We start from the raw sequence: 13,727 nt of genomic DNA, 5'->3' as shown, positions 1-13,727 counted from the left end.
TAATGCGTTTGAGCCAATCAGTTGTGTTGTAACAAGGTAGGGGTGGTATACAGAAGATAGCCCTATTTGGTAAAATACCAAGTCCATATTATGGCAAGAACAGCTCAAATAAGCAAAGAGAAATGACAATCCATCATTACTTTAAGACATGAAGGTCAGTCAATCTGGAACATTTCAAGAACTTTGAAAGTTTCTTCAAGTGCAGTCACAAAAACCATCAAGTGCTATGATGAAACTGGCTCTCATGAGGACCGCCACAGGAAAGGAAGACCCAGAGTTACCTCTGCTGCAGAGGATAAGTTCATTAGAGTTACTATCACGCTTGAAGGTAAGACCCAGATGCAGACTGTGTGTAAGATGCAGATGGGTGTAAAGGTACAGGACAGCAGGCAGGCTCAGGGTCAGGTCAGGCACAACGGTCAACCAGAAAACTCGTAAACAGGAGCAAGAAAAAAGGTGGGAGCAGGGAAACAAAATACTGGAAGGTTCAACAAACAAAACAAACTGGCAACAGATAAACAGAGAACACAGGTATAAATACACAGGGGATAATGGGGAAGATGGGTGACACCTGGAGGGGGTGGAGACAAGCACAAAGACAGGTGAAACAGATCAGGGCATGACAATTACCAGCCTCAGAAATTGCAGCCCAAATAAATGCTTCACGGAGTTCAAGTAAACGACACCTCAGCATCAAATGTTCAGGGGAGATTGCGTGAATCAGGCCTTCATTGTCCAATTGCTGCAAAGAAACCACTACTTAAGGACACCAATAATAAGAAGAGACTTGCTTGGGCCAAGAAACAAGAGCAATGGACATTAGACAGGTGGAAATCTGTCCTTTGGTCTGATGAGTCCAAATTTGAGATGTTTGGTTCCAACCGCCGTGTCTTTGTGAGACGCAGAGTACGTGAACGGATGATCTCCACATGTGTGGTTCCCACCATGAAGCATGGAGGAGGAGGTGTGATGGTGTGGGGGTGCTTTGCTGGTGACAGTCTGTGATTTATTTAGAAGTCAAGGCATATTTAACCAGCATGACTACCACAGCATTCTGCAGCGATATACCATCTCATCTGGTTTATGCTTAGTGAGACTAGCATTTGTTTTTCAACAGGACAATGACCCAAACACACCTCCAGGCTGTGTAAGGGCTATTTGACCAAGAAGGAGAGTGATAGAGTGCTGCATCAGATTACCTAGCCTCCACAATCACCCGACCTCAACCCAATTGAGATAGTTTGGGATGAGTTTCCTCATTCCTCCTGAAGCTGGTTGAGAGAATGCCCAGAGTGTGCAAAGCTGCCATCAAGGCAAAAGGGTGGCTACTTTGAAGAATCTAAAATATATTTTAATTTGTTTATCACTTTTTTGGTTACCACAAGATTCCATGTGTTATTTTATAGTTATGTCTTCACTATTAATCTACAATGTAGAAAATAGTAAAAATAAAGAAAAACCCTTGAATGAGTAGGTATGTCCAAACATTTAGACAATATCAAACCCTATGACTCACACATTGCCATTGTAGGTCTCCTCACTGTAGATGCTGACTGTTCCGGCTCCGTCTGAGACAACACTGTTCTCTGTCCTGAGGTCAGGGACGGTCTTCTCTGATAAGATCACAGTAGGGGCCCGCTGAGTGCTCTGCCCCTCTGCAACATAGTCTACCTGAAACAATGTAACAACATTGCTATTAGCCTAAATATTTCATATGGATATTGGTATGATAGTGCTTTTGAGGGTGTTTTGCTGTGTCCTGCCTCGAACACTATGAACCAGAAAGTCTCATGCATCTTAACCAGAATGTCCTTGACATTCTCATAATTATACCGGTCTTACCCTGTAGACCACTTATACTACCTACACTATATACAGTGGCTTGCGAAAGTATTCACCCCCTTGGCATTTGTTCTATTTTGTTGCCTTACAACCTAGTTAAAATTGATTTTTGGGGGTTTGTATCATTTGATTTACGCAACATGCCTACCACTTTGAAGATGAAAAATATTTTTTATTGTGAAACAAACAAGAAATAAGACAAAAAAAATGAAAACTTGAGTGTGGATAACTATTCACCCTCCCCCCAAAGTCAATACTTTGTAGATCCACCTTTTGCAGCAATTACAGCTGCATGTCTGTTGGGGTATGTCTCTATAAGCTTGGAACATCTAGCCACTGGGATTTTGCCCGTTCTTCAAGGCAAAACTGCTCCAGCTCCTTCAAGTTGGATGGGTTCCGCTGGTGTACTGCAATCTTTAAGTCATACCACAGATTGTCAATTGGATTGAGTTCTGGGCTTTGACTAGGCCATTTAAATGTTTCCCCTTAAACCACTCGAGTGTTGCTTCAGCAGTATTCTTAGGGTCATTGTCCTGCTGGAAGGTGAACCTCCATCCCACTCTCAAATCGCTGGAAGATTGAAACAGGTTTTCCTCAAGTATTTCCCTGTATTTAGCGCCACCCATCAGTCCTTCAATTCTGACCAGTTTCCCAGTCCCTGCCAACGAAAAACATCCCCACAGCATGACGCTGCCACCACCATGCATCACTGTGGATGTTGTTCTCGGGGTGATGAGAGGTGTTGGGTTTGTGCCAGACATAGCGTTTTCCTTGATGGCCAAAAAGCTACATTTTAGTCTCATCTGACCAGAGTACCTTCTTCCATATGTTTGGTGAGTCTCCCACATACCACATGCATTTTTTTCTTTAAGCAATTGCTTTTTTTCTGTCCACTCTTCCATAAAGCCCAGCTCTGTGGAGTGTACGGCTTAAAGTGGTCCTATGGACAGATACTCCAATTTCCACTGTGAAGCTTTGCAGCTCCTTCAGGGTTATCTTTGGTCTCTTTGTTGTTTCTCTGATCAATGCCCTCCTTGCCTGGTCCGTGAGTTTTGGTGGGCGGCCCTCTCTTGGCAGGTTTATTGTGGTGCCATATTCTTTCCATTTTTTAATAATGGATTTAATGGTACTCCGTGGGATGTTCAAAGTTTCTGATATTTTTTTATAACCCAACCCTGATATGTACGACACTTGGCATCGCGTATGGTGATCTTAGGCTTGTGTGCGGCTGTTCTGCCATGGAAACCCATTTCATGAAGCTCCCAACGAATAATTATTGTGCTGATGTTGCTTCCAGGGCAGTTTGGAAGTCGGTAGTGAGTGTTGCAACTGAGGACAGACGATTTTTACGCACTTCAGCACTAGGCGGTCCCGTTCTGTGAGCTTGTGTGACCTACCAGTTCACGGCTGAGCTGTTGTTGCTCCTAGACTGTTCAACTACACAACCCTGATCTGTACTTCTCCACAACTTTGTCCCTGACCTGTTTGGAGAGCTCCTTGGTCTTCATAGTGCCGCTTGCTTGGTGGTGCCGCTTGCTTGGTGGTGTCCCTTGCTTGGTGGTGTCCCTTGCTTTTGGTGGTGTCCCTTGCTTGGTGGTGTCCCTTGCTTGGTGGTGTCCCTTGCTTAGTGGTGTCCCTTGCTTAGTGGTGTTGCAGACTCTGGGGCCTTTCAGAACAGGTGTATATATACTGAGATCATGTGACAGATCATGTGACACTTAGATTGCACACAGGTGAACTTTATTTAACTAATTATGTGACTTCTGAAGGTAATTGGTTGCACCAGATCTTATTTAGGGGCTTCATAGCAAAGGGGGTGAATACATATGCACGTACCACTTTTTCATTTTTTTGAATTTTTTTAAACAAGTCATTTTTTTCATTTCACCAATTTTGACTATTTTGTGTATGTCCATTACATGAAATACAAATACAAATCCATTTAAATTACAGGTTTTAATGCAACAAAATAGGAAAAACGCTAAGGGGGTGAATACTTTCGCAAGGCACTGTATACAGCAGTATGTTTACACCCTTTCAAATCAGTTGATTAGGCTATTTCAGCCACACCAGTTGCTGACAGGTGTATAAAAATGAGCACACAGCCATGCAATCTCCATAGACAAACATTGGCAGTAGAATGGCTTTACTGAAGCACTCAGTGACATTCAACGTGGCACCGTCGTAGAAACACGTTCTCTAGAGTGATGACTCAGGCTTCACCATCTGGCAGTCCGACGGACAAATCTGGGTTTGGCAGATGCCAGTAGAATGCTACCTGCCCGAATGTATAGTACCAACTGTAAAGTTTGGTGAAAAAGGAATAGTGGTCTGGGGCTGTTTTTCATGGTTCGGGCTATGCCCCTTAGTTCCAGTGAAGGGAGATCTCTCAACATCACTAATGCTCTTGTGGCTGAATGGAAGCAAGTCCCTGCAGCAATGTTCCAACATCTATGGGAAAGACCTCCCAGAAGAATGGAGGCTGTTATAGCAGCAAAGGTGGGACCAACTCCATATTAATGCCCATAATTTTGGAATGAGATTTTTGACGAGCAGGTGTCCACATACATTTGGTAATGTAGTGTAGTTATTCAATTGATGTAGTTCTGTCCTTGAGCTGTTCTTGTGTATTAAGGATCTGTATTGTGTCATGTTTCATGTTTTTTGTGAACCCCCAAAAGACTAGCTAACAAATACTACAGGACTTTCTGGGAACACTTTTTTGAACCACCAGTGTATCATGCATTATAGACAGTGCCTTCTAAGAATCGTTATGAGCAGTCATAACAGCCCATGGTCAAGGCTCTTACATAAAAAACCTTTAATGCATTCATAAAGGCTGCAAATGTATTCATATTACACACCATAGTTGTCCTCGGATGGCATAACCCAACATCAAGCTCTTCCAGCAATGATCTACAACATCATTAGGAGCAGATAGACTGAACAGTCTGTGACATGGATCAGATGGGCTGCCATCATCATTGTTCCCAGCTGGAATATGTGTAAAACCTCAAAGGCACTGTCTAGCGAAATCCCTGCACAGTCAGCAAGTAGTAGTCATTTAAAAAGAATAATAATATGGTTTATTTTATTATAACCACAATGTTCTTTCAATATGGGGCTAATTCATTTTTTAAAACTAAAATGAACAAAAAAATAAGCTCATTTCTGTGAAATGAAGCGATACTATTGCGCCTTGCAGACAGACTGATTAAGAAGCGTACACTGTAGAGGTTTGCAGCAACACCAAGGCAACTCAATGCTTTAATACATTATACATGACATTTGCATTATATATGCTTCCCTGCAAGGCAAGCAACTCATTGCAATGAGGGTGCATCGGGTTAGCACTACACAAGAAGCTGCCAGATACTTGGGATAAGATATAGGCCACTGTGGAATAATTGATTGCGAATACATTTTCGAACAGTTTGAGATCTATAGCACGAGATGTAATACATTCTCGCAGAGAAAATGGAGGAAGTGGGGATGCTACGGAGTAAATTAATTACTGCTATACATGTGGGTACCAGAGTGAAGAGCCTATCACTATCAGTGCTCTGATCGCACTGATATTCTCACTGTCTATAATAACTCAACGTAATGAACTCTCCAGGGACCCAGACAGGTCATGTATGAAACCAGCTCCTCACAGGAAGCCAATACTGTATGCTCTATTACGAGGTTATAATATTTTAGTGAATTGTTTGCACTAGGAAATATCATTTCTGAATAAGGGAATGCAAATATATTTGCTAAATCATATTTCTTTTTGGATTCATGTTTTACAAGCTGTCTAATTGCTCTTTCAATGCAATGTTTTTGTGATAAACTAAAAAAACATGTCCAAATGGCCAATGTGTGCCATATACCTGCTTAAACAACTCAGGGCCTGGATTGGCCCGAAACCATTTTGAGTAAATACATAGTTGTGATAATAGGACCCCATGACCTTTTATGGGTCCTCACAATGCCTGTTATCACCTGGCTGGTTAATGATTAGTCTGAGTGAAACCAGGTGTGCCATAAACAAGCACCTGACAGCCAGTGAGAAGCGGTAATGTTCAAATAAACTACAGCAGAGAGGAAGTGACGAAGCGGATAACTGGGCCCCAAATCAGTGTTCTCCAGCAGGTGGAGTTTTTGTATGGAGGTCAATGAGAGATTGTCGAATTTGGTCAACAAAACATTGAATGGCTTATTTGATCAAATAGAAATGTCTTAATGATTAGGTTGTTAAGAATGACCTGATATAATTAGCACATGTGACATCCCAGCAATTTTTAGAAAAAAACCTTTATATCGGCATTGTGCCTGGTCATCATTAGTTACCACAGTGACAAAGAGAAAAATTCCCTTTGTGGCAACTAGTGGAAACCATTCACTGTTAAAATAGAAATACTCAAAACACCATCATTGTACAGTAAAACCTTGAAAAGTAGTGCACCTAAGGTGAGATCTTGTGTTTGTATAAGGGCACAAGGCGAGACTCAGATGCAAACACGGGAGGCAGATGGTTTGTCTTTGATATTTATTAATTAATCCAAAAGGGGTAGGCAAGAGGTCAAAACCAGTTCAGGTAAAAGGTCAAAACCAGTTCAGAGTCCAGGACTACAGAGGGGCAGGCAGGCTCGAGGTCAGGGCAGGCAGAATGGTCAGGCAGGCGGGTACGGAGTCCAGAAAACAGGCAAGGGTCAAAACCGGGAGGACTAGCAAAAAGAGAATAGAAGCAGGAGTATGGAAAAACTCGCTGGTTGACTTGAAAGACATACAAGACGAACTGGCACAGAGAGACAGGGATAAATACACCAGGGAAAATAAGCGACATCTGGAGGGGATGGAGACAATCACAGGGACAGGTGGAACAGATCAGGGTGTGACAGTTTGAATGTAAACCCATTCACTTTTTCCACATTTTGTTACGTTACAGCCTTATTCTAAAACGGATAAAATTATTTGTTTTCCTCACCAATCTACACACAATACCCCATAAAGACAAAGCAAATCTATTACAAATAAAAAAACAGAAATTCCTTATTTACATAAATATTTAGACCCTTTGCCATAAGACTCGAAATTGAGCGCAGGTGCATTCTGTTTCTATTGATCATCCTTGAGCTGGTTCTACAACTTGATTGGAGTCCTGTGGTAAATCTGTTATAAATTCAATTGATTGGACATGATTTGGAAAGGCACACACCTGTCTATATAAAGTTCCACAGTTGACAGTGCATGTCAGAGCAAAAACCAAGCCATGAGGTCGAAGGAATTGTCCGTAGAGCTCTGAGACAGGATTGTGTCAAGGCACAAATCTGGGGAAGGGTACCAAAACATTTCTGCAGCATTGAAGGTCCCCAAGAACACATTGGCCTCCATCATTCTTAAAGGGAAGAAGTTTGGAACCAACAAGACTCTTCCTAGAGCTGGCTGCCCGGCCAAACTGAGCAATATGGGGAGAAGGTACTTGGTCAGGGAGGTGATCAAGACCCCGATGGTCACTCGGACAGAGTTCCTCTGTGGAGATGGGAGAACCTTCCAGAAGGTCAACCATATCTGCAGCACTACACTAATCAGGCTTTTTTTGGTAGTGTGGCCAGACGGAAGCCACTCCTCATTAAAAGACACATAACAGCCCGCTGAATGCCAAGCGTCACGTCTGGAAAAAATCTGTTACCATCCCTACGGTGAAACATGGTGGTGGCAGCATCATGCAGTGGGGATGTTTTTCAGTCTCAGGGACTGGGAGACTAGTCAGGATCAAAGGAAAGATGAACGGAGCGAATAAAAACCTGCTCCAGAGTGCTCAGGACCTCAGACTGGGGCGAAGGTTCACCTTCCAACAGGACAACGACACTAAACACACAGCCAAGACAACGCAGGAGTGGCTTTGGAACAAGTCTCTGAATGAGTGGCCCAGCTAGAGCCCGTACTTGGACCCGATCGAACATCTCTGGAGAGTCCTGAAAATAGCTGTGCAGCGACGCTCCCCATCCAACCTGACAGGGCTTGAGAGGATCTGCAGAGAAGAATAGGATAAACTCCCCAAATACAGGTGTGTCACGCTTGTATCACCATACCCAAGAAGACCCGAGGCTGTAATTGCAGCCAAAGGTGCTTTAACAAAGTACTGAGTAAAGTCTGAATACTTCAAATTTTTCATATTTTTTATTTCGATACATTTCCTAAAGAAATCTAAACCTGCTTTTGCTTCGTCATGATGCGTTATTGTGTGTAGATTGTTGAGGGGGGAACCATTTAATCAATTTTAGAATAAGGCTGTGATCTACCAATATGTGGAAAAAGTGAAGGGGTCTGAAAACTTTCTAAATGTACTGTATTTCAAAACAAGTACTCGAGCCACCCAAAGTGGTTCTTCAGTATGAATACTTGTATTTTGAAAACAATTGTTGGTGTTTCAGTGCATGTAAATGTTTTAGCAGACTGTATTTCATATAATATATTTTTTTTTAAATTGCAAATGGCTTATAGCATAAATATTGATTGATTATACATTTTGATAGAATTTTCTGTCAATATTTTAATAAAACATTTAAAGAAGACACTGGGAATTGAATACTTTTCCTATGGTAGACTTTGGCACTGATTATAGGCTACAGTTGCCAGGGAACTTTGAGATTATAAATAATTATACAATCAAAATGTTTAGGGCTATGTAAGTTATAGCGGAAGTAACAAGGTCAAATAAAATGTTATTGGTCGCAATCACAATAGTGCAGTAATATCTAACAATACACACATCTAAAAGTAACATAACATGTATAAAGTGAGCCTTCATCGCTGGTAATCATGTGAGAAAGTGGATGTGAACCCAGGTCCCCTGCTTGTCAAAACACTGCCGTAGGCAACTCAGCCAGTCTTCAGAAGGAACCGGTTGTGCTGAACCACCTGTGTTACACTGATCACATGGAGCCTGATTCAGGCTTAACATGGACTGAATAAAACATTTACTGAAGTCCCAAGAGCACGTTAAATCAACTCATCTCAAGCCTGAATAGGGCCTAAGGAGAATGTTTTTTGGTGAAATTCCACCTTTATTTCATTCATACCTTCATATCAGAAGACGAATGTTTAGATTAAAGAAAAAATTTGAACTTCAAACATTGTGCTTCTGTAGTGTTCAGAATTCCCCCAGTCTGAAGCATAGCGGTGGAGGGAGGGCAATCAAAACTCTATGGTCAAGTATAAAAATAGGCACGTTTGCAGGCACCTTCCCTGTATTTGGATCCTTGACAAACTCCGACAGGTGAGCGCAAATAAGAACATTTATTTCGTGTAGCATTTTGGATGCTAATTGTCCAAGTAAAAGAGCCATTTTGTTTCATTCATCAGTTTTATTGATGCTACATGTAGTTAATTGACACGTCATTGTTCGCACCTTTCGTGCACATGTTTTATATGCAAATGAAGGCCAGTTTTTGAGATAATACTGCTGGCTTGTTTGCCTACTAGCTTTATGAGTTTTATCTACTGTTTGATGTATACCCAACATGCTATATGCTACACTTAACAGCCACTGCTATTTTAGCCTGATCTAGCTTTGGCCTACTACACCACGTGTTATTTCATCCCACTTTTGACATTCATATTGTTATCTTGTTGCTATATTTGCATAGCTTAATCAAGTATTTGCTTTTTGCATGTTATTTAATAATTAAATAATAATAATAGTTTAATAATTGTATTCATATTGCAATTTATTAATATTATAGCATTGATAACCTAATTTTACTTTCATGTTCTATCATTATTGTGTGTTATTCTTTTGCTATTTCTGTCTCCCTGCAGAAAATCATACACACATATACATATATATATATATATATATATATACACATATATTATACATATACATACACACACACACACACACACGTTACCCACAGGCTGGCCAATCAAGACCATCAAAGACTAATGCCAGCTGAACTGTCAACTGTCAATCATATCATCTAACTCAACTGTACTGTGACTCAAGTAATCTAAACAACCTTCCATACCATGTACCATCATCAGAATTTAAAGACTGAGGCCAGGACATTAGCATAATGGATGACTCGTGGATCGCATTGAGCCCTGGACTGAAGTTTTCTTACAAGTGCTTTTTGCCCTCCAGAACGTCCTCATTTCATCGGGGAATGGACTCTACAGGTGTAGGATCTTAATTTGAGCCAGTTTGCTACAGCAGGAAAATAATCCTGCAGCAACAGCAAATGTGAATTATTATGTGGATTATAATTAATATAATTTTTTTTTGTAGAGTTTGATACATTTTTCATTAGGGCAAATCTGACATTTTAAAGTGTAAATTACAAAGCCTTTTTAAACATAGTGTAACGATTCTCGTTGGTGGAAGGAGAGGAGGACCAAAATGCAGCGTGGTAAGTGTTCGTCATATTTTAATCGGAAAAACTGAACACTACACAAAATAACAACAAAGAGAAAATGAAACAGTTCTGCCAGGTGAACAGACACTAAACAGAAATGAAACACCCACAACCAAAATGGGGAAAACAGGCTACCTAAGTATGATTCTTAATCAGCGACAACGAACGACACCTGCATCTGATTGAGAACCATACTTGCCCAAACACATAGAAATATAACAACATAGAAAAATTAACACAGACTACCCACCCCAACTCACGCCCTGACCAACCTAACACAAAGACATAAAAAAGGAACTAAGGCCAGAACTGTTTCGGTCGTTCTCTTTGTTATTTTTGTTATTCCCATGTTCATTTAATATATATGGGCACATACCACGCTGCACCTTGGTCCTCTCCTTCCAACAGCCGTGACACATAGAATAGTTAGCCTTTTCTGCTGTGCAGGAAAATTCTTAACAACAAAAATTATGAAATTAAGATCCTACATCTGTCAAGTTGGTTGGATGTCCTAAGGGTGGTGGACCATTCTTGATACATACGGGAAACTGTTGAACGTGAAAAACCCAGCAGCGTTGTAGTTCTTAACACAAACCGGTGCACCTGGCACCTCTACTACCATTCTACTACCTTTGTCCGTTCACCCTCTGAATGGCACACATACACAATCCATGTCTCATCTTAAAAATGATTCTTTAACCTGTCTCCTCCCCTTCATCTATACTGATTTAAGTGGATTTAACCTTTAAAAGTACATATGGAATTGTTTTAAGATGGTCATACCATCGTTCATTTAGCTATTCAATTTTGAATGTTAGGACCCCTTTAGGTACAAAAATAATCATTTGAAATGATTGAATTTGGCCTTTACAACTAGCCCCTAGAAATGGACTGAATAACGCATTCATAAATGCCAAAAAAGACAGTCAAAAAATAAATCATAAGGAATAAGGTTTTGAAGTGTCTGTCCTATATCAAGGAGATATAAGAAAGCTCAAGAAATGTTTTACTTTTTTTGTGGACACATATTTAACCCCTTATTTTTGTTGACACAAAACTACCTCCATACATCCATTTGTATGGGAAACATTCAGACGAGTCCTGTGACACTGGGTTCCATTCAGACAAGTCCTGTGATACAACGGAGAGCACCATTGTTTTCGTAAGAGTCTCCCCTTTCCATAGAGTGGAGAAGTTTGTAGGCCAGGGTTCCCCAACTTATTCAGACACCAATCTTTCTGAGCAAAAAAATATAATAAATCAACATTTTGTGACATAAAAGACTGTGAAAACACCAGGAAATCAGCTCCAAGTGATTTTAATTGAAGAAATCTGTTCCCAAGTATTCTCACACATAATAGAGAGACACGTGACTTAAAATAAATGTGAACAAGGTTTGAAATTATTGTTTTAGTCAAACATTATATCTGTTTGTGCTTGTTGTGGACAATTTACAGTTGATGATCCCTGTTTTAGTCAAACGTTATATCTGTTTGTGCTTGTTGTGGACAATTTACAGTTGACGATCCCTGTTTTAGTCAAACGTTATATCTGTTTGTGCTTGTTGTGGACAATTTACAGTTGATGATCCCTGTTTTAGTCAAACGTTATATCTGTTTGTGCTTGTTGTGGACAATTTACAGTTGATGATCCCTGTTTTAGTCAAACGTTATATCTGTTTGTGCTTGTTGTGGACAATTTACAGTTGATGATCCCTGTTTTAGTCAAACGTTATATCTGTTTGTGCTTGTTGTGGACAATTTACAGTTGACGATCCCTGTTTTAGTCAAACGTTATATCTGTTTGTGCTTGTTGTGGACAATTTACAGTTGATGATCCCTGTTTTAGTCAAACGTTATATCTGTTTGTGCTTGTTGTGGACAATTTACAGTTGATGATCCCTGTTTTAGTCAAACGTTATATCTGTTTGTGCTTGTTGTGGACAATTTACAGTTGATGATCCCTGTTTTAGTCAAACGTTATATCTGTTTGTGCTTGTTGTGGACAATTTTCAGTTGATGATCCCTGTTTTAGGCCAAAACGTTCGGACACTACAGACGTTTTTGTGAGAAGTCAGATTTTCAGTATTTCTCATGGTCTGACAAACACCACTTTAGCTTGGCCACCATCCACTGCAGATGTGGAAGGCCGACATAGGCAGATGTGGTGAATAGAAATGCAGCCCATGAAAAAAAAATGATATCTCTATCTTAAACTGACAGATTTTGATGGAGATTGACGCATTGACGTTTGTGTCAATAGACTCTGAAGGATTAACAAGTGACATCACTAAGGGGTCATAGCTGTCACCTGGATTCCCTGGACAGTCTGTCATGGAAATGGCAGGTTTTCCTAATGGTTTGTATACTCAGTGTACAATAAGAGTGACTCCCATTTACAGTACTTGGAAACTCCAGAAGAAGGGATCTAATTCTGCACTAGACAGGATTCAAAACACCGTCATAGTGTTTAGGAGCTTTAGAGAGAGGAAACAACGCCAAAAGAGAAGGAATTTAATTCTGCACTACACAGGACTCGAATTACCATAATAGTTTTTTCAAGCTTTCCCGGGTTAGGGCTAGAGCTCTGCTACCCGATCCGAGCCCAACAGGCGCCCCAACGTTATACATCGGGTTAGGGCCGGGTAGGGCCTGTTTTTTCCTCAATAACTAGGGTACGGCAGGGCTCAGGTATCACTAAATTTATCACTAACATTTTGGAGCTGAGCCATTTGCACGTACTCTGCTGAGCAGTACAGTCATATCTGACTAAGATCATGGTGTGAAGTGATTAGACCTTGTTAAATATAAAACAGGAGAGATGTTCCTTTGAGTTTAGAGTTTAGACTGATCAAAAGTAGCTAACAGCTAACTGGACTCTCATGTCTCTTCCTTCATTGAGCAGAGCCAGAAATACTTTTGAGGAGATGGGAAACTCCATTGTAATTGTATTAACGCCCATTGTTTACGTTGCCCATGCTACGTCAATGGGCCGCAAGGAGCATTCTGGGATAGGAGAGCTCTCCTTCAAGGAGTGAAATACATTGTTGGTTAAGGCTCGTAGCTAAGCATTTCACAGTATTTGGGCGCATGTGATAAATTACGTTTGATTTGATTTAATTTAATTTGAATGAGAGTCAATTGGGCGCTAGCTCAAAAACCCAACATTAGCATGAATTTCGTCAACAAAAAGTACAACATTACAAATATTTTCCAAGATATGAGATAATTAACTTACTATGTGTAATATTGTCTTGCTTTGGCATCGTGACAGTAAGGTACTTTCAAGGAAAATAGGCATGTTTCTCGACTCATACCCTAACTTTGAGAAGGGATTATGACAACGTGAACGCAATTGTTCCACGGTCTGCTGGGCGTTATACATTCCTCCATTTATTGCCCAATGGGATTCCTATCTCCTCCTTTCTCTAATATCTCTGGCAGAGCAGCCCAAGTGGAGCCATTGCTATGTATACACAGA

General features: G+C 40.6%; 1 protein-coding gene across 1 annotated transcript in view; it reads right to left on the bottom strand.

Moving 5' to 3' along the window:
- Positions 1-13,727, bottom strand: part of zgc:154006 — a 33,621-nt gene that overhangs the window by 4,077 nt on the left and 15,817 nt on the right. Inside the window, exon 9 of the mRNA XM_042307867.1 lies at positions 1,517-1,671. Coding sequence (XP_042163801.1) covers positions 1,517-1,671 — 155 coding nt within the window. The remainder of the gene's footprint in view (positions 1-1,516; positions 1,672-13,727) is intronic.

The sequence above is a fragment of the Oncorhynchus tshawytscha genome, linkage group LG28 (genome assembly GCF_018296145.1).
Source record: "Oncorhynchus tshawytscha isolate Ot180627B linkage group LG28, Otsh_v2.0, whole genome shotgun sequence".
NCBI lineage: Eukaryota > Metazoa > Chordata > Actinopteri > Salmoniformes > Salmonidae > Oncorhynchus > Oncorhynchus tshawytscha.
The sequence above is the reverse complement of the archived record's forward strand: the minus strand, read 5'-3'. Positions and strand labels throughout refer to the sequence as shown.